Source organism: Monodelphis domestica, chromosome 2 (genome assembly GCF_027887165.1).
Source record: "Monodelphis domestica isolate mMonDom1 chromosome 2, mMonDom1.pri, whole genome shotgun sequence".
NCBI lineage: Eukaryota > Metazoa > Chordata > Mammalia > Didelphimorphia > Didelphidae > Monodelphis > Monodelphis domestica.
Window position 1 is genome coordinate 255,018,095 of NC_077228.1, and position 20,440 is coordinate 255,038,534.

The 20,440-nt window shown below is 40.0% G+C and overlaps 3 protein-coding genes across 3 annotated transcripts; 1 reads left to right on the forward strand and 2 right to left on the reverse strand.

Annotated features, from left to right (window-relative positions):
* Window positions 1–5,969: 5,969 nt before the first annotated feature.
* LOC130453524 (uncharacterized) lies at window positions 5,970–16,625 on the reverse strand. The gene is made up of 5 exons (XM_056814685.1): window positions 16,221–16,625; window positions 13,764–14,055; window positions 8,920–9,297; window positions 8,288–8,376; window positions 5,970–7,131 (listed from the first exon to the last, which is right to left on the reverse strand). The coding sequence occupies exons 1-5, from the start codon at window positions 16,623–16,625 to the stop codon at window positions 6,706–6,708; spliced, it is 1,590 nt and encodes a 529-aa protein (XP_056670663.1). The 3' UTR covers window positions 5,970–6,705.
* Window positions 8,856–9,359, reverse strand: LOC100011344 (histone H2A type 1-D-like). The gene has a single exon (XM_056814284.1). The coding sequence runs from the start codon at window positions 9,302–9,304 to the stop codon at window positions 8,912–8,914; it is 393 nt and encodes a 130-aa protein (XP_056670262.1). The 5' UTR covers window positions 9,305–9,359; the 3' UTR covers window positions 8,856–8,911.
* LOC100011182 (histone H2B type 2-E) lies at window positions 13,691–16,223 on the forward strand. Its single transcript, XM_007483075.3, has one exon. The coding sequence runs from the start codon at window positions 13,750–13,752 to the stop codon at window positions 14,128–14,130; it is 381 nt and encodes a 126-aa protein (XP_007483137.1). The 5' UTR covers window positions 13,691–13,749; the 3' UTR covers window positions 14,131–16,223.
* Window positions 16,626–20,440: the final 3,815 nt, after the last annotated feature.

The following is a 20,440-nucleotide window of genomic DNA, read 5'->3' on the forward strand; positions in this document are numbered from 1 at the left end:
GAGTGTAGAAACCCCAGGTTTTGACCTTGTCATGGGAGAGGTTTCCCGCTGAGGGAAGGTCCCTCTTCACCAGACAATGGACTTCCTGGTAGTTTAGGTGGGAACAGCTAATCCCACCCGATATTAAGTATCCCTTTTGTCCCAATGGTTTCTCCCACTAGGCTAAGGTCCATTACCAAGGTGGCCCAGCCCTGGGCTTGGTCTTTCCCTTTTGTGTCCATTGTAGGGCATCAGCCCCTCACTGTTATTCCTGTCTGGAACTCCTCATTTTCCTTTCTTACCATTGTAAAGTCAATCAACTGTTCCTCTAATCCTAAACCCCCCAGGTCATCTAAAGTGGTATATAGGTTCCCCAAGTCCATCCTGAGTGGGTGGCACTCCCAGGGGTCAATGAACAGGGCCTCCAGACTCTGTGCAGTCTCTGGGAGGGGAGCACTTAGTAGCACTAATCCCTTTCCCTTTGATTAGAGAGTGATTTTGACTAATTGTTCTGCGTTTTTTCTAGTTGACAGACCTGTCACTTGGAATGTTTGTAATAGCTTTCTAAATGTGTCTCTCTGCATCTAATTTTGCCCCCTCCAATCCATCCTTCACATGGCTATCAAAATGATAATGTTAAAGCACAGACTTAACCCTATTTCTCCTTTCCTCTAAGAAATTTAAGCGGCTTTCCCTTGCTTTTAACTTTAAAAAACTACAGTTCTCTGATTTGACATGAGCACTGTACCCCCAGAAACCCAGGGGAACTATTATCAGGGAAACTCTTGCCTTTGCATCCTCATGACTCTTAACCTAGAAACACCCAATGACCCCCACCCAGGGTCCTGAGATATTTGCACTCTTTTGTCCTCTAGATTTAAGATGGACAAAGAAATTAATCTTTATGCCTCCTGGCCAGACCCCAGTTAGATGACCACCCCACTCCACCAAATGCCTGAGGGACTAACATTCTGGTCAAGTCCACACCAGGACATAGCATCTAAAGAGTATATAAACACCAGAACTGATGTCATCTGGGGGACAGCCTTTCCATTCATGCTGTCTTCCCAGGAACTGCTTCCCATCTTGCTGTCCCACCTTGCAATTCTCCTGGCCATTCTCAACATTACTTTCTAAATTAATAAATTTCTCTTTTTGTTTTTAAGCCAAGTTTTAGAGTCTTGCATTCTTGCAAAAGGTATCCTTCCGGAACCCCAAAGGTATCCTTCCTGCCCATAACATTTTGGCGCCCACATCGACCCCCATAACAGATTGACATTTAAAATTCAATTCAATCTTGCCCAAGATTATTAAAAAAAAATTCTTACCTTCTGTCTTAGAACCTAAGGCAGAAGAGTGGTAAGGGATAGTCAATAAGGGTTAAGTGACTTGCTTAGGGTCTCACAGTTAGGAAGTGTCTCAATCCAGATATGAACCCAGGACCTCCCATCTCTAGGTTTGACTTTCAATCTACTGAGTCACCCATCTGCCCCCAATAAATGTGTATTTTTTGACTGATTTCTAGGCTGTGGAGAACTTGAACAACTGTACTTTACAGTGAAATGGGTGTTGGGGAGAGCTGTTGAGAAATCAATCAGTCAATCCAAAAGGGATGCCTTAAGAACCCCAGGAGCCTGGGACAAAGAGAAAGACACCACTTCATCAAAACCTAGTGTAAAAAAAAAAAAGAATGGAAGATGATGTAGAGGTTTTTTTGTTTGTCTTATTTTGCTGTGTTTTGCATTTTAGGTGTATAGAAAAAGGAAAGAAGTATCTAATCTTGAAAAGAGGCAATTTTCTCAATGTGACTGACTACCCTGGTCCCTACCACCTGAAGGTACTTGTAGCCATGGGTCCCTTGTACTCAAATTCATTTTAACACTAATAATAGGATTAGTTTCTATAGAGAAACGTTTGTTTCAAAAGTATATTAACACTTAGTACACAAACAGTTTACTCCCAAATATGTGGGCTTAATATCCCCCAACACTTCAGTCTCTAAGGGAGGGGAAGAGGATTACATTCATGGTTTAGCTCATCTCTTTTGGAGTAGTCCCCGTTCCAAGTCCAAAATCCCTTCAGAGTTGAGTCCCAGGCTCCCAGGCTTCTTAGGGCATCCCCTTTGGGCTGACTGACTGAATCTTCCTGTCTAGAATTTGACTCTGAGGTTACCATGGTTCCAGTGGAGATTATTGCCATCTCTTGAAAATGAGGATTTAAAAAAAGCAAATAAAAAGCAATTGAATGAAAAGCAAAACAAAATAAACATTGCAGACACAGAATCTAAACAGAGGAGAGAAGTGATGTTCCCCCTTCCCAATTCACTTTATATTGCTCAAACTGTGGGTGAACTATGTAATCTTTTGACCTTTAGGTACAACACTTGTGTGGAGTAAAAAATCAGTAGTGCATTATTTACAATTATGGTTAGCATTAGAATAGTAGTAGCTAGGCCCTTCTGGGAAGAGAGAAAAGAAGCCTATTTCTACAAAACAAACAGACATCCTCTCCAGGAAGTGAATAGACCCTTCCCCCATCCAAGCCCCTTCTGATTATTAGTAATACATTAAAAGCAGCCAAACACCTTTGCTTTTCTTTGTTATTAATTCTCAATTGACTTGCAATCCTCATTTCAGGGTTAAGAAAATTAAGTCCTAAGGAAAATTATAGTACAAAGAGTCCAAAGAGGAGGCCATGGAGCCTGGAAAATACAGTAAGAGTATCTTCCATGGGAATAGCACTCCTACCTAGAAAATTGTGGTTCTGTCTTGCACATTCCTGAATTATGACTAAACCTGAGGAAATGTTAATTTGAGAAAAAACTCTCATGATTCAAAGAAAGCTGGGAACCAAAAAGGGGGTAAGGAGTATGTCAGATAAGAAACCAATGACTCAAACACAGGTAGTAGTGAACTCAAGGAACCATTGTATAGATTTCCTATAAAATAAGGATTCTTTATGTAAGCCAGTGTACATGGCTGAGATAAAACCCAGCAATGTTCCTTGCTGTGTTCTCTTTCTCTAATAAAGGTCACTTCTTGTCAGCATCTTATCTAAGTTTCCTGTCTGCTCATTAGAGTGATTTCTGGGGGTGCTAGGCCCCTCCAAAACCCATTGCACATAACAGGAAAGTATTCAGAAACTGAGCAGTTTGGCCAGGATTAAATATGGACTTTATTCTGGCCATTGTGTATGAGAGAGAAAGAAAGAAAGACTTTGCAAAAGAGAGTAAATGCAAGAGTTTGCAGAGTTTACTGCTTGCCACAGAACTTTATAGACTCTATTCTTGAGTCTGAAGAAGAGGTAGGAAATGGCACAGTGAGACAGTTGGGGTCCTTTGGTTCCTGTCCTTCAGGGAGATTGGAGAGGTAACTTTCCCTGGCTTGGTGTGTTTGAGCCAAGTGGGAGTTTTGCCTGCCTGTTCCCTGGGGAGCTGAAGGTTCCTGCTATCCTGGGATCCTGGGATCCTGGAATCCTGGTATTGTAAGGATGATATTAGAAAATAAGTATTGTTTTATTAGTTTAGAGGTAAGAAGTAAAGTGGCTGGCTTGAGAAAAGAACTGGAGTTTGAAGCAGAGCTGAGAAAGCATGTTAATTTCAACTGCTGACATAACCATTTTTTAATGTCAATTACTCTCTTTGGCAGTTGGCAGTTTGGCAGTCTCTGGCAGAGACACACTCTCAGAGACTCTCTCAGGGCTGGAGGAAGTAACATATTTGCCTCTCTGTCTGAGAGAAAGATCTGAAGGAGCTCAGTGCTTTCCTTTCCCAACTTGGGAAACACTTGAATATCCATTGTGGTTTTTACAGATTGTTTGAGAAGACCAAAGAAAAACCTGGTCTTTGGTTGGGACTCTGAGTCTATTAAGGTTCTGAGTTCTAACTTGATCCTTGTTGAGACTCAACCAGCTAGCCTTTGCTATTTTATAATTTGAAGGCAAAGTTAAGATTTATAAGAATATTAGCGGTAGTTTTTATTTAGATAGTATAAATTTGGGTTAGTCAGATCAGGGAGGATTAGTGTAGCCTGTGAAACACAGGAGAAGTGGTTCCTTGTGGAACCTGGGAGTTTATTTGGGTGGATTTAGAATCCCTTAGAATTGGAAATCCTTTATTTATCCTTATATATTTCAATAAACATTTTATGTTTATAATAAAAATCTTTTTTAGTGTCCTTGCGCCTGGCAACTGAAGGGAAGTTCACATTTGAGGATATTTTTGATTACCTCTTTCAAAAGTATCTGAACAGTTTGAACCTGAACTGGGTTAAACAGTTTTGAAAAAGTTTTGAACCTATATTGCAACAGTTTTTCCATCTAAATATTTTATTTTTACAACTCACCAAATTTTATTTTTACAGTATCCAATGTGAGATCCCATCAAATCTGTCTCCACATTTATCATCTACCTGTGTTCCTGTGTCCTAAGTGTTTCCTGATGCCTGAAAAGAGAACTGCCATAAACCCAGTAAAGCCTGTCTGTGGGAAAGGCCAAGAAGCCATCTTGGGCTTGGGCCTAAGATGGTGAACTCACCAAGAGTTCAAAGCTATTCTATAAACTTGTCCCACCTTAATTTGGAGGACCAGTTAGGTCAGATAGCTATTTAGTGGGAGTTTTATAGATAGAGAGTATAGAGAAAGGCATCTGAAAGACTTTGAAGAAAGCTTCTCTTGAGGCCTATAGAAAGGTGGAGTTTCCAGAATTTAAGAAATAGGGATTCCTTTGTTCCTGGTCCTCCTATCCTCTTTCATTTGTATGATAATAAACCTTATCTTTAATGTGTTTTTTTTGTTTGTTTGTTTTATAAAAACCCTTACCTTCCTTAAGAAGTGAATTGGTTCTAAGGCAGAAGAGTGGTAAGGGCTAGACAATGGGGGTCAAGTGACTTGCTCAGGGTCACACAGCTGGGAAGTGTCTGGGCCATATTTGAACCCAGGACCTCCCATCTCTAGGCCTGGCTCTCAATCCAATGAGCTACCCAGCTGCCCAGCTGCCCCCATCTTTAATGTTTTTAACTTTGGTCTACTAATCCGATAATGTTCTGGGCCTATAAGCTGCCTGTTTGGGTCTACCCTCTCAGTGGTATATCCAAAATTGATAATCACTTATACAAACCTTTCCATCAATATTACCCACCTATTTCACTATGTACCCAATCAAAGGAGGCTATACTTTCCCACATGGTAGGGAAATTTAGGAAAGGAGGATTCTTCCATGTTAGAAGACAAATCCTATTTTATGTTTCTCCTATTTAAATGTGAGTTAATAAGGAAGTTTCTCAGCTGAGAAGAGATAGGAAAAGATTTGTATGAGAGGTTTGAAGGTAGAAGGGGAAGACTAATGTTCATATTTCATGTGGGACTATAGATTTCAATTGTAGAACTGTTCTACCTACCCAAAGGGGCTTTGCACTGGACTCACTTGTACAAAGTTCATTCATTTCTTTCTTATTGCCCTCACCTCAGAGTAACTAGAAAGAAATATAGATCTGTCTCAAAATCTAGTCCCTGCCTTCACTCAATTCCTCATTTCCATTGCCCTCAATCCTCCCACCTCAAAGTTTCAGGCAAATATCATCCAGCCCTTCAACAGTGCCCTCTATAATACTTGTTCCATAGGCAATGATCTTCTGTTCATCTTAATTTTTTTTTCTATCAGCTCTTCCATCTATTGAAATTTAGCTCCAAATACAAAGAGGAAGGGGTGACATCTGAATCTCATTTTCATCTGAACTAGGAGCAGAAGTATATTGCTGGTTCTGAGTATATTCCTTTTATACTTTTTTTCTTAAAGTGGATTTTTGCTCTTTAAAAAATGTTTTTTTTTTAAAGATGTTAAATGCAGCTAAAATTTAAGAGAAAGTTGATGGAAGAAAATGTTTTGTAGCAAATTTTTCTGATATAGGTTTCATTTCTAAGATTAGAAATTGATTGGCACTTATAAGTCATTCTCTAGAAACCTGGCCAAAAGATATGAAGAGGTATTTTTCAAAAGAAACAAACTATTGTTCAGCTCTTTTGGACCCCATTTGGAGTTTTCTTGGCAAGTTTATTAGAATGGTTTTGCCTCTCACTTTAGACAAGGAATTGAGATAGGATGTAATTTACACTGGACACACTATAGTGTCTGAGAATGGATGTGTGGATTTCAAGCAAGCCTAGTGCTAAGTCTACTACTGGGCCACATCCTTCCTCAAATCCACCCACAGTTTTGTCGAACCCAATCTTAAAAAACAGAAACAAAAAAAAAAACTAAGAGCTCCCTTCTCAGTTCGGTTACTATGCCTACTACTACAGGCCTTGTCACCACAAACTGGGCACCAGACCTTTACGAAAACTGAGCATTTGAACAAAAACCTCAAAAAAGTATTAAGGGTATTATTGCATTTTAATGACAAGACACTATCAACATTTAAGGCCCTTTAGGCAAATTTCGCTTTTAGAACAAAGGGGGTTTAAAAAAATAAATTTTAACTTCTAGCCTTATTTACATGTTTGGTTTAAAGTGCTGCAATTCAAACGGGAAAGCCACACAGGGAAAAAAACCCAAAGGTATTGCACTGCTTTATAATCAAAATTGAACTTACCAGCTCAGCTTTAACATCTTGCCTTAAAACAAATTTTCACTACTAGTTTCACTTCCTTAATGTAGCACAAGTGACATTACAACTCTCAGTGAAAATATAGGTGGCTCTTAAAAGAGCCTTTTGGATTTCTTGTCCTGGCTTAAGCCCTTTCTCCACGAATGCGGCGAGCAAGCTGGATATCCTTTGGCATGATAGTCACCCGCTTGGCATGGATGGCGCACAGATTTGTGTCCTCAAAAAGTCCCACAAGGTAGGATTCACTGGCCTCCTGCAAGGCCATCACAGCCGAACTCTGGAAGCGCAGATCTGTCTTGAAGTCCTGGGCGATCTCTCGAACCAGCCGCTGGAAGGGGAGCTTGCGGATCAGCAGCTCTGTAGACTTCTGGTAGCGCCGGATCTCTCTCAGCGCCACGGTGCCAGGTCTGTAGCGGTGAGGTTTCTTCACGCCGCCTGTAGCCGGAGCGCTCTTCCGAGCAGCCTTGGTAGCCAACTGCTTGCGGGGTGCTTTGCCGCCAGTAGACTTACGAGCTGTTTGCTTAGTACGAGCCATCTTAAAGCGCGAGTCCTAGAAGAGCAGTGAGAAAAGTGCTAAGGATCCGTTCCAGTCCTTATTTATAGAAGTGACCCTATCCTGATTGGACAAAACAACATTTGAAAGTCCCGCGTTATGTTCTAATTGGTTTTCAATTCAATGCCCTAATTTCACTGAATAAAAAGCCATTTTAATGGACAAAATCAATCCTGAAGAATTTCCATTCTCCTAGAATTAAAATATTCGTCAGAATAAAACTGATTTCCTTTCTTCACCCCTAATATTTTAAAAAACTCGCTCTGGTTTGTGACTTATCTTCTGGGATATTTTTTTCCCCGCTTTTGTTTACATTTTGACTTGTTTCTGAAAGACGGATTTGTGTCTCTCTAAGCAGAAATCATTAGGAATTCTTATTCTTTTTTTTCTCCCAAATCACGTTTTGATAGGACGAAAACACAGGGTTGGGGAGTAGAGATGCATGAATGTGCTTTTAAAATGAACAGTGGGATAAGATTAATGAAATCATTAAAAAAAAAATTCCTGGCTCTTATAGGTTACAGTCCATTTTGCCAAAAAGGATGAGAATTTCCTAGATATTTTCAGGACTCAAAGTCGGAATGCCTATTTGTGAATTCAGCCATTTCAGTAATAGATCATAATTTCAAAAAGTAAGGAACCTTTGCTATTTGGCCATAAATTAACTCACTTGTTTTGCAGAAGAGGAACCTAGCACCCAGATAAATGAAAGGCGTTACCCGCAGGTCAAATCCTGGACAACAAATCCAGGGCTCTTTCCACTAGATCAGAAAACAGGGGGTTAGGGGTTGGGGGTTGGGGAAAGATTACGAACCCGGAAGTTATCTGTGAATAGATTTAAGAGGAATTGTGATTTTGATTGCGGGAGGGGGGGAGGGGGAAGGGGGCACACTATATCTTTTTCATTAACCTCTAACTAAAATTCAATGTATCCTTAATTTTTTTAAAGAAACATTTATTCTAACGACGACTTTACCAGACTGCCATAGGAGTCCGTCACACACAAAAAACATTAAAGATCCCCTGCGTGGCAGTGTTGCTCGAGGGAGTTTAGTAGTGTGGTCCACATAGTCATTTAGTATGTTAGTGACTGGGCAGGAAAGTGAGGTGGTAGAACGGGCGAAGGAGGCAGTATAATAAAGCGATTCCTTACCAGAATAGTAAGGATAATAGCAATCATCATTTGGTGGTAAATGGGCATGCAACCTCCCGATGCCATTCTCACCCGGGATGCACCCCGATCTGTTCCCTTAAGCCCAGTTCAGGTGAAATTTACTTTCCCCCTTTTGGTGTAAGCTACTTTTCAGATCCTGAGTTGTCTTACTAGAGCGCCTGACTGCTGAGTTAACATAACCCTATACTTTCTTCCCAAGGACCTGAAGTGGTCCAGAGAATCGAACGAAGTGGAGCATAGGAGGGAGAAACTAGTTATCTACCAGTTTTGCATTTTCTCAGCTCTAACCCCAACTTCCTTCTGCACTAGAAAGGCCTAAAGGGGAAGTGAGGCATGCGTTAGAGCCATCTGGCTTTCCAAGCCTCGGCAGAAAGCAAATGCAGTGCCTTGGCGTAGGAGGGGAGTTTGGGAAAGAATTGGGCAGTTTCCGGGACGAGGCTTAGTTTTAACGATTTTGCTGTACAACATTGCGCAATCGTTAACGTAAAATGCCACCATATTCTCATAATTACGAAATATAGTGAATCAACTCTTTTTCTGAAAACGTGGGTGGCTCTCAAAAGAGCCTTTGGTGTCAGGGACAATGAAGTCGTCCTAAATGACCTACTTGCCTTTGCTTTTATGATGACTTTCGGTCTTTTTGGGCAACAGCACAGCCTGAATGTTAGGCAGGACTCCACCCTGAGCAATGGTAACTTTGCCTAGCAACTTGTTGAGTTCCTCGTCATTGCGGATGGCCAGCTGAAGGTGCCGGGGGATTATTCGGGTCTTCTTGTTATCCCGAGCCGCATTGCCTGCGAGCTCCAAGATCTCAGCAGTAAGGTACTCTAAGACAGCAGCCAAGTACACGGGTGCCCCAGCTCCTACTCGCTCCGAGTAACTGCCTTTACGAAGAAGACGATGTACACGGCCCACTGGAAACTGCAAACCGGCCCGAGAAGAGCGTGTCTTGGCCTTGGCGCGAGCCTTGCCACCTTGCTTTCCACGTCCTGACATTATGAGGAGACTGAAAGTAGTAGAGAATGAACCAAAGCAAGAAATGTACCAGATGCCTGAAGCCGTGGGTTTATAAAGTCTACTGAGCGCGAAAATGAAGAACGATGATTGGATAATTTGTATCAGCCAATGGAAAAGCTTATTTTCTATCCTCTATGCTTATAACCTTTCCCACTCACCCACTCCCTCGGAATTTAACCTATGACCAAACTATCAAAAATTCTGATAGTAATTGAAAGTGAAGGGGAGGAGGGAAAGAAAGAGCACGGAGGAAGGAAGGATTGTACTGACTGATTAGTCTTATGCAATCTCAACAGAGATACAGAGACAGTGAGAAAATTAGGAGTATAGGAATTGTCTTCAAATATTTTAATAACTGTAGTAATGTGGAACTGGTATTAAATTTGCTCAATTCTGACGGTGAAGAACTAAGAGTAGGGTGGAGCTAAGAGCAAGAATAGGCTCGATATAAGAAAAATGTATTTTACAATTAAGAATTAGTAGTGGACTGTTTGGTTATCTTTAAAGACTGGTTGACTATTTGTCTGATGTGTTGCAGCCTTGAGATTCCATGGGAAAAGATAATTTAATAAAAACAGATGCACATAAAATATTTGGTGCATATTTTGTACTAAATAGTACTGGTCATGGATTATCAAACATATGCACATCAAAACATATCTTTTGCCTGTACCTTCTGTGAAATTCTTGTTTATATCCTCCCATAAATCCTCCAAATAGGGTCCAGCCAATATCCTGGGGCCTTCTCTTGATATTGTGTATATACAAATTAAGAACTTAAGCATTAAATAAAAATAAAAAATACTAATAAAATAATACTAATAAAATAAAAATAATAAAATAAACTAATAAGTAGGAGTAGTCTCTCGGTAACCGAGGATGACAATTGTCTTTGTGCGTTTTTGTGCACAAAGACACTTGTGCGTGAAGATTTAAATGGAAAAATCGATGCACAGACAGTCCCACTCTCTCCGGGTTAGAAGCCTGGGTCCAGTGGTACAAAAAGTCGTTACACCTGGAGACTTCCTCAGCTGCATTGGATGGCCGTGTTGTCCTTTGTGCTCCAACACACCCCAAGCACTCCACAGTGCTTTGCATCTCAGCCATTGAATCTTCTTAATTGGTTTCTTTTGTCTGTTCCACCGAAGCAGTCTTCACATGCTGGGTGGGCAAAGTCCTGGTTCACCGGGGGTCGATGGTTAAGATCAATTTTTATCACATTGGAATCTGTTGGCCATCAAGACCCAAGGATTGAACACATGTCCTGGGAATCACTGGGAATCTCAACTAGGATCCAGATTGAAAGAGATAAAGTGGGTCTGCCATGTAAATACACCACGTAAATAAGTAAGTATATACAAGATATATGCAGACTATATGATGGGCAATCTCATAAGAGAAGGCACTATCAGTTGGGGGGGGGGGTGAGATTTGAGCTGTCCTGAAGGAAGGTAAGGAAATGTAGTAGTGGTAAGGAGGGAGAGCATTTGAGACATGCACTATAGCCAAATCAAAAGCATGGGAATGGAGCTAAAACAGTAGTGTTGTATGGAAGGAACAGTAAGTACGTAGCTCTAACTGATTCATAAAATATATGGAAAGAAATAAAGCATACGAATAATAAAAAGCTTGTAGGGGATAGCTTAAGAAAAGCTTTAACAGTTAAAGAGAAGACTTTCTATATGATTCTTGAGGTTATAAGAAGCCATTGAGAGGACTGAATAGGAGATAGATGACATGGTCAGACCTATTCTTCTTTTTTTTTTTTTTAACCCTTATCTTCTGTCTTAGAATCAATACCATGTATTGGTTCCAAGGCAGAAGAGTGATAATGGCTAGGCAATGGGGGTTAAGCTACTTGCTCACACAGCTAGGAAGTGCCTGAGGTCAAATTTGAACCCAGGACCTTCCACCTCTAGGCCTGGCTCTCAATTCACTGTGCCATCTAGCTGCTCCTGCTCAGACCTATTCTTTAGAAACATTACTAGAAGTTAAGTAGAGAATGGATTGGAGTAGGGAAAATATTTGAGCCAGGAAAACCAATTAGGAAACTATTGCTATAATTCAGACAGGAGGTTATGAAGAAGACAGAATGATTAGACAGAAAGGGGACATATGTAGCACATAGTGTAGAGAACTTAGAAAATATGATAACCAATTGAATATGTAAGGTGAGTGAAGAATCAAGGATGACATTGAAGTTGTTGATCGGAATGACTGTGTTCTTGATAGGGAAATTATCAGTATCAGAGAAAGTAGTAAAAGAATTGGGCTTGGGGAATGAAATAATGAATTTTGTCATGAATGTGTTGAGGTTGAAATGCCTACAGGATTTCTAGTTCAAAATATCCAGTTGGTGGAATGGGACAGGAACCTGGGAAAAAATAGATCTAGATCTATTCATCTGGAAGTCATCTAAAGGGAGGCAATAATTAAACCACAAAATATGTAGAAGATTTCAGGTACAAATCAGATGGAAAGGTCCTATGGTGATTATGTAATGGTAGCACTAATGTAATATTCTTGTCAGTTATACAAACAGAACTATATCAATCTCTGATTTTATCATTTGACAATAACAAGGACTTATGGCAAGAATTTTCTATTCTAGATCTTTAATAACTGTGACTTGTAGCACCTACAAGCTATTGCTAGGGTACATCACTATAGGATTTCCCCCCAGGGTGATGACTGAGTAGAATGTGCTGAAAGTACTGTTATTCCCAAGGCTCTTGGGTTCAGGTTCATGAGCTGTCTAGATCTGAATGTAAAAGGAGATGGCTGTCAAATTAATAGGGTTGGTTTTACTTAACTAGCACACAGTGCCTCCTATTTCTTTCTCAGGGAAACTTGCTACTTCATCGGGGAGGACTTACTTGCTCTGTGGGTGTTACAACTTGCTCCCTAGGTTACAAACTGTTAGAAATAAATGGTTTCTCCATAAGAGGTGCTTCCCTGGTTTATGGCTGGGATAGCTAGGATAGAAGTGTGATAGGACTCTTGTTTTTATATGTCTCATGAAAACCCAGGAAAGAAGGGAAAGTTTGTAAACAGAAAAAAAGTTACAGAAAAAGTCAAAGAGGATGAAGGGGGGAAGGGTGTGTGCACATAAAATTTGGAAGTTTAGTAGTTGTTGGTAATTTTGAAGAATGGTTTTACTTGAATAATCAGGTTAAAAATTAGTGAAGATTGAGAAGAGAGGAAACAGGTTTAAAGTAGAGACAGCTTTTTTCAAGGAGGTATAAAGTATAGATGATTTTTTTTTTCATCTCCACAGGCTCGCTATTACTTCCAGGATCACATGTAAAAGCTTTTTTGTCATTTAAATACTTCTACAGTATGGAGTCTTTCTTATCTTATCTGATCTTCTTACACTTTATTCTCCACATATTCTCCCATTCACCTACTCTAACATATTTGCTATTCCTCACATATCACATTCCATCTTTTAATTGCGTTTCTTTGCAGTAGCTTGTTTCCTCATGCCTGGGGGGTCTACCTGCAATGCTCTTCCTCCTCCCTCAGTTCTTCTAAATTTGAAGATTGAGCTCAAATTCCACCTTCTTTAGAAGTTTCTCTCCCAGGCATCTGCCAGCCTACTAGTAGTGCATTCTCTGTGTGGTTACTTTCTATGTGCTGTGTATATATGCTATATACATATACATATATATATGAAACATATATATATATATGCTATATATGTATGTAGTTGTTAACATGTTTTCTTCTCTCTTAGAATGTGAGCTTCTTCAGAGAAGGGACAATATTTTTCCTTTCTTTGCATCTCCTATCCTTTGAAATGGTCACTGACTAACTCACTAGCTTTCTGTAGTTTTTCATTGTTTTCTCGTGGTCACTCTGTTCTGATTTGGCTTACTTCACTTTCCAACATTCCTGGGACAGTAAGTTGGTGCATGCATGAACCAAGGAAGCTTCTAAGTCCATTAATATAGGTTAATGGCAGGCTAAATCCTCGGAGCCCAACGTGGCTGCTGGTGCAGTTGCAGCAAAGGTTATCAAATACTGAAAAGCCAAGCATAAGTAGAAACGACTCAGAGCAATTTTACATCAATACACATTGTAGAGTTACCAAGAGATTCAGGCATGTTAAACGGAAACAATTTGGAAAGCATTTTAAAAATTGTTCCCAGCCTACGAGAAAAATGTCATAAAGGAGTAGGATTTTGGTTGTATAGATTCAGTCTCTTTACTTAACTAGCCAATTGAAAACTTGGACTGTCATCTGGTCCTTTGCATATGCTCCTCCCAATACGGAAACGGCTTTGAACATGCTTCATCCAATCCGGCGTTAGGAATTTCCAATCTCTCATTTGAATACGCGCACTACAAGTAGCACCGACTGAGTGAGAGCAAACATCCGCGTTTGAGTTTCTCTGAGCTTTTGCTTCGCTCTATTCCTCGACATGCCGGAACCCGCCAAGTCTGCTCCTGCCCCGAAAAAGGGTTCTAAGAAGGCGGTGACCAAAGCGCAAAAGAAAGATGGCAAGAAGCGCAAGCGTAGTCGCAAGGAGAGTTACTCTATCTACGTGTACAAGGTGCTGAAGCAGGTCCACCCGGACACGGGCATTTCGTCCAAGGCTATGGGCATCATGAATTCTTTCGTCAACGACATCTTCGAGCGCATCGCCGGCGAGGCTTCCCGCCTGGCGCACTACAACAAGCGCTCCACCATCACTTCCCGGGAGATCCAGACTGCTGTGCGCCTGCTGCTGCCTGGGGAATTGGCCAAGCACGCCGTGTCCGAGGGCACTAAGGCTGTTACCAAGTACACCAGCTCCAAGTAGACTTGGGCAGTAAAACCTTAAAACTACCACCCCAAGGGCTCTTTTAAGAGCCGCCCACACGCATGAGAGAGCTCACAACACATGTTGCATGATTTGCTCTTGGAAGGTAACTGCAACCCAAAACGCAGTAAGATTCCATCCCTCAACTCGTGGTTTTTAAAATACTCTGCTGAGTTAACTACGGTCAGGGTGACCATTTATTTCATTCTCTAGATCCTAGGATTATGACCAAGTTTATCTTATAAGATTCCTGTTTTCCTTAGTTATTTTGGTTTGGTCTATGGTGACTAACGTGACCCCTTTTAGCTGGTTTACTAATTGTAATTATGTATATGTATTCCGTGTTTATGCATGTTAACATGCTAAGTGGTGTCCAATATAGGCATCGTTCTATCCTGGAGGGGGATGGAAAGGGAGGTCTAACAAGTCGCTTATGCCTTTTAACAAGATTTTTAAGCAGTAGAGTGATGACTAAATTTATATATAAGAAAGGTTATTCTGTCAGTGTTGTGATGGATAGATTGGAGTGTGTGTACATGTGTGTTGGGGATGGAAGCAGTAAATGGAGATGGGAAAATTACAGGTTATTGAAATTCTCTAGTGGTTGGTAATGAAGGCCTATGTATCCTATGAATATAATATGCAGGATAAGATTCCCCAAACAATGTGAGGATGAGATGAAGCTAAAAAGGATACTTATATAAAAATAAAAAAAAAGACTAAATAGACCTTTAGAACACTGAAAGATTATATTTTGAATTATTTATTTCATGAATATTTAAAACTGAAAAAAACAAGTGATTGCTTGATGACTAAAGATACATTTCAATACTATTTCCTATAACTTTATGACAAAATCATCATCAGTATACCCAAGATGAAATAATAGATTAAGTAGTCAATTTGACAGTATCCTATCACAAAAGGGTTGATAGGGAGAAGAGGGTAACCACAGATATGTAAATATATATTAGATATATTTATACTTTCTCAATATCCTTTGCTTTTTTACCATAGATATCCCGTCTCTCATTATAGGTGCATCCCCAAGCCTTTGTATCAGCCCTGTTCTCTTTCTGTTTTCCCTTGGTGGCCTCATCAGGTTTTATCATCTTTCTGCAGATGATTGCTAAATGTATATATTGAGCCCCAAGTATCTCTTCAGTACCATCCCAACTGTTTATAGGACATATTCAACTGGAAGTAGCCATCTTAAACTCAACACGAGGATGGAACTTTGGCATCAAATGAGAAAAAGGTGCCTCAGACACTTACTAGCCATAAGACCCAGAGCAAGTCATTTAGCTTCTTTTTCTCAAAAATTTCATCTGTAAAATAGGGGAAATAATAGCACCTACCCTGGAGTGGTTGTTGTGAACATGAAATGAAAAGTGGAGGGCTTTGCAAATGGTTTCTATAGTTATTATCATGCCTGAAAACTGAGTCATTATTTTTGTCCACCAACCTACTTTTGACCTCTAAGTCTGTGGAGTTCCAGTATTCTAGGACCCTCAGGTTGGCAAAACCCATTAACTTGAAGCCTTCACTCTTCCTCCTTCACCTATCAAATTATAACCTCCACACAACTGCAAGTGATTTTCCTAAAGGGAGACGCAAGTGTATGTTAATTCTCCTTTTCAGCTAACTCCGACTTCACTTTTTGACTCTTCTGTATCTGCGTTTTCTGCTGAGAGCTCCCAGTGAAGAACTTTCTCCACTAATTAAAACTGCTAAACCCTAGGGATAGTGACAAGATGGACTTCCTTGCAATCTAGTGCCTAGCATACTAGAAAATAGCCGATTTGCCGCAAGACACACTAAAGGTTTATTGAACTGAGACTCCAATGGATATTCAATTCAGCTAAATTCTATTTGGAAAGTCATTCCACTTATTAACTCGTGCAAATTAAAAGGATAGTCTGCAAACTCCTTTCCAACAAGTGGCATGCAATTGAGCACTCAAAACCTCACAAAGAGTACAAAGTACCAAGATAAAATTTTGTGCAACTTTACAGCTTCTCTCAGTGAGATCGTGGGTGGCTCTGAAAAGAGCCTTTAGCCATAAATTCGGAACAAAAGGGGTTTCAAGCTCTCTCCCCTCGGATACGACGGGCCAACTGTATATCCTTGGGCATGATCGTTACCCGTTTTGCATGGATGGCACATAAATTCGTGTCTTCGAAGAGCCCTACTAAATAGGCTTCACTGGCTTCCTGCAAAGCCATGACAGCTGAGCTCTGGAAGCGAAGATCGGTCTTAAAATCCTGTGCGATCTCACGTACCAGCCGTTGAAAGGGCAATTTACGGATTAAGAGCTCTGTCGACTTCTGATAGCGTCGGATCTCCCGAAGAGCTACAGTACCAGGTCGGTAGCGGTGAGGCTTCTTCACGCCACCGGTAGCGGGAGCGCTCTTACGAGCCGCCTTGGTGGCCAGTTGCTTACGCGGGGCTTTCCCTCCGGTGGATTTGCGAGCAGTCTGCTTTGTACGAGCCATGAGTAAAAGCAGAAGGAACAGCTAGACACTGCTGAGAAGACAAAACTTAAGCCTCTGGCTACTGCAGTCTTTATTTATAGACACAAGCCCGCTCTGATTGGAACGTTGGAAATGCTAGCGCTTGAATGATTGGTTAAAAATGAAAACCTACAAGTGGCTGAATACATCAACAATTTGAATGGAAATCGATTCTCATGGTTCCCATTTTCTCTTTGGACTGGTATGCTGATTTTCCTGTTCATCTTTAGAGCTTCGGGTCTTAATTTTCTGACAGTTTTTCATTTTAGCACATACACATGCTAATTTATCCTGTTTAAACTGCTGTTTAAGAGAGAGAGAGAGATTTACTTGGATAGGAACTCTGGTGGGGCATTTGAAAAAGGCTTCTGGAATTGTGGGAGATCTGGTTGGGGAAAGTGCTCACAATTACCACGCTCCCACGAATCTTTAAAGATAGAGGAATTTATTGAATGAATGGTCAAGAGGCAGGTGCAGGTAAAGTCTGCCTTAGTTGAGGAGAGGGGGTCCAGGATTTTTATACCCTTAAAGAACAAAGACTACATGACCCGAAGGGAAGGGGGACAAATAAGAAGGATTATGTGATATTCCAGTGTGAAGTGCCTTTGTGTTTGAGTTAGAAACACAATTATACATTGTTTATGACATATAGAGCCCTGACCATAAAGGTGGGTGAGTTGCATAACTCGGAGAATCTAGTGGTGTTAGAGGTACAAACAAGGTATTCATCCGAGCGAAAGTCCTCATCTTTAAACTAGGGGAAATGCATCTAAAACAGACGGAAATGCAACTTTATGGAGTCGTCTCTTTGGGCTTTCTTATGCCACCAACATTCCTGGGATCCAGGATCTAGGAATTCCTCATACTCTTTCTGACATGGGATTCCTTGAGAGACTTGGGGTGTACGGAGGACCCCCGCACCCCCATTCCAGGATGTGATTGATTAGATAGTTTGCTTCTTTGCTTTGTATTCCTTTCCTTTCCCATATCTTCAAATTCATAAATTAGAAATCGAGTTAATACTACCTCTAGTCCTGCTCTGCTCTGCCCCACCGAAACGGGCATCCAGCAAGATTTGATTTGTGCATATTTTACCTCCTTTTGTTAACCATTGATTTCCTGGTAACATTTATGCCCTATAAATTCCACTTCCATACAACACTAAACAATGGGAGCCAGCTGAGTGGAGTATCTACTGCCTGGGTGCTGGGGAAAGTGGCTGCCCTAGCAAGTTTGTTCCAAAAGGCTAACTGCAGAAGGGACCATGACGCACTTTCTTATCTGGCTCACTAGGTCAGCAAAAGGAGAACTTATTCCCTCAAATATTCTAGCCAGGTACAACAAACCCAGATCCAAAGTTTTAACTACTTAGAAATAGCTGCTTTTGTGGCTCACATTGCAACTAACTGCTATTCTACTTAAAACTAGAGGACAACTGATCTTCAAATACTTTTCAAAAAAATTTGTTTTGGGGGGCAGCTGGGTAGCTCAGCGGGAGGTCCTAGGTTCAAATCTAGCCTCAGACACTTCCCAGCTGTGTGACCCTGGGCAAGTCACTTGACCCCCATTGCCTAGCCCTTACCACTCTTCTGCCTTGGAGTCAATTGACTCCAAGAAGGAAGGTAAGGGTTTAAAAAAAATTTGTTTTGATCAAAGAATATTTTGGGTCCCTGGCCATTTTTTCACAAATAATATACACAGCTAATTTTCTTAGACCATGTTTTATTTTAAAATTCTAGCGCTATATTAGAATTTTATTATGCATGCAATAAGTTAACAAATTTTGATAAAAATCATTTGTAATCATATCTGTGACAAATAATAACTGATAATGATAGCAAGTGTTTATTAATTAAAAGTTAGCAAAGCACTTCATATAGGTCATAAGGCAAGATTTGAATATCTTATTTTAAAAATAGGAAAACAGGAGCATATTAATTTAAAAGAAAGAAAAAATTACTCTCTTTTCTCTAGGTTTTTTTTTTTATTATTGTTATTTTGTTTTTAGAACTCTTGCTTTCTGTTCTAGTAACAACCGGAAGACAGAAGGGAAAGGGCTAGGCAAACAAGGTTCAGTGACTAGCTCATGGTCACACAGCTACAAAGTGTCTGAAGACAGTTTTCTCTAGGTTTTTCCAGATACCACACACTCCTGGTTCTCCTATCTCTCTGACCCCTCCCTTCTCTGTCTCCTTTCCATGGATCCTTCTCCAGATGACACTCTCTAACTGTAGGTATCATACCTTCATGTTTCTGTTCTAGCCTTTTTTCTCTTCTCCTTATATATTAGTTGGCAATCTCATCAGCTCCCAAATATCTAACTACTATCTCTATGCTTATGATTCTCAGATCAATCTATCTTGCCCCAAATTTTCTGCTAACCTCCATTCTTGTATCTAAAACTGCCTTTTAGACAATACAGGGGGAGATAGATCTTTCCTTCCCCTCTTCCCTCCCTCCTCCTGGATCCAATAAGCACTTCCTCTGGGTTATACAGATGTTATAACTTATAACTATTTCCATGTTGTTAATTTTTGCAATAGAGAAACTTTTTAAAGCCAAACCCCCAATCATATATTTATGTAAATAAATGATTGGTCATTTGTTTTTCTTCTGTGTTTCTACTCCCATGGTTCTTTCTATTCAATGTAGTTAGCATTTTTTCCTCATAAGTCCCTTGGGATTGTCTTGTATTAGCAAAGTCCATTACATTGGATTGTTCTACAATGTTTCACTTTCTGTGTATAATGTTCTCCTGGTTCTGCTCCTTTCACTCTGCATCAGTTCCTAGAGGTTCTTCCAGTTCATATAGAAATCCTAAAGTTCATCATTTCTTATAGCACAATAATATTCTGTCACCATCTTATAGCATAATTTGTTCAACCATTTCCCAATCTAGGGACACTCTCCTCATTTTCCAATATTTTGCCACCACACAGAGCATGTCTATGAATATTGTTGTATAAACATTTTTATTATTATCTCCTTAGGGTATAAACCTAGTAGTGGTATTGCTGGATGAAAGGGTATGCATTCCTTTATAGCCCTTTGGGCATAGTTCCAAATTGCCTTCCAGAATGGTTGGATCAATTCACAACTCCACCAGCAATGCATTAGTGCCCCAATTTTGCCACAACTCCTCCAACATTTATTATTTTCCTTTACTGTCTTATTTGTTAATCTGCTAGGTGTGAGGTTGTTTTGATTTGCATTTCTCTAATTATGAGAAATTTAGAACACTTTTTCATGTACTTATTGATAGTTTTGATTTCTTTATTTGAAAGCTGCCTATTCATGTCCCTTGGCCATTTGTCAATTGGGGAATGGCTTGCTTTTTTTTTTTTTGTACAATTGACTTAGCTTCTTATAAATTTGAGAAATGAGATCTTTAAGAGGTTCTTGTTATACAGCTTTTTTTTTCTCAGCTTGTTGCTTCCCTTCTAATTTTGGCTGCATTTTTTGTACAAAATCTTTTTAATTTAATGTAATCAAAATTATTCATTTTACATTTTGTGATGTTCTCTTTCTCTTGCTTGGTCTTAAATTCCTTCCTGTCCCACAGATCTGACAGGTATACTATTCTATGTTCACTTATTTACTTATAATTTCCCTCTTTATATTTAAGATATTTAGCCATTCTGAATTTATCTTGATATAGGGTATGAGATATTGATCCAACCCTAATCTCTCCCATACTGTTTTCCAATTTTCCCAGCAATTTTTGTCAAATAGTGGGTTCTTGTCCCAAAAGCTGGGATCTTTGGGTTTATTGAACACTATCTTGCTGAGGTCATTTA

Bases quoted from the DNA above. Each gene is read 5' to 3' on its own strand.
- LOC100011182 (XM_007483075.3), top strand. From the start codon at position 13,750: ATGCCGGAACCCGCCAAGTCTGCTCCTGCCCCGAAAAAGGGTTCTAAG.
- LOC130453524 (XM_056814685.1), bottom strand. From the start codon at position 16,625: ATGGCTCGTACAAAGCAGACTGCTCGCAAATCCACCGGAGGGAAAGCC. The intron at 9,298-13,763 runs GCGGGTTCCGGC...TCATAATGTCAG, and splicing joins TCGGGGCAGGAGCAGACTTG to GACGTGGAAAGCAAGGTGGC. The intron at 7,132-8,287 runs GTAAGGAATCGC...CTGCTCTTCTAG, and splicing joins CTATTATCCTTACTATTCTG to GACTCGCGCTTTAAGATGGC.
- LOC100011344 (XM_056814284.1), bottom strand. From the start codon at position 9,304: ATGTCAGGACGTGGAAAGCAAGGTGGCAAGGCTCGCGCCAAGGCCAAG.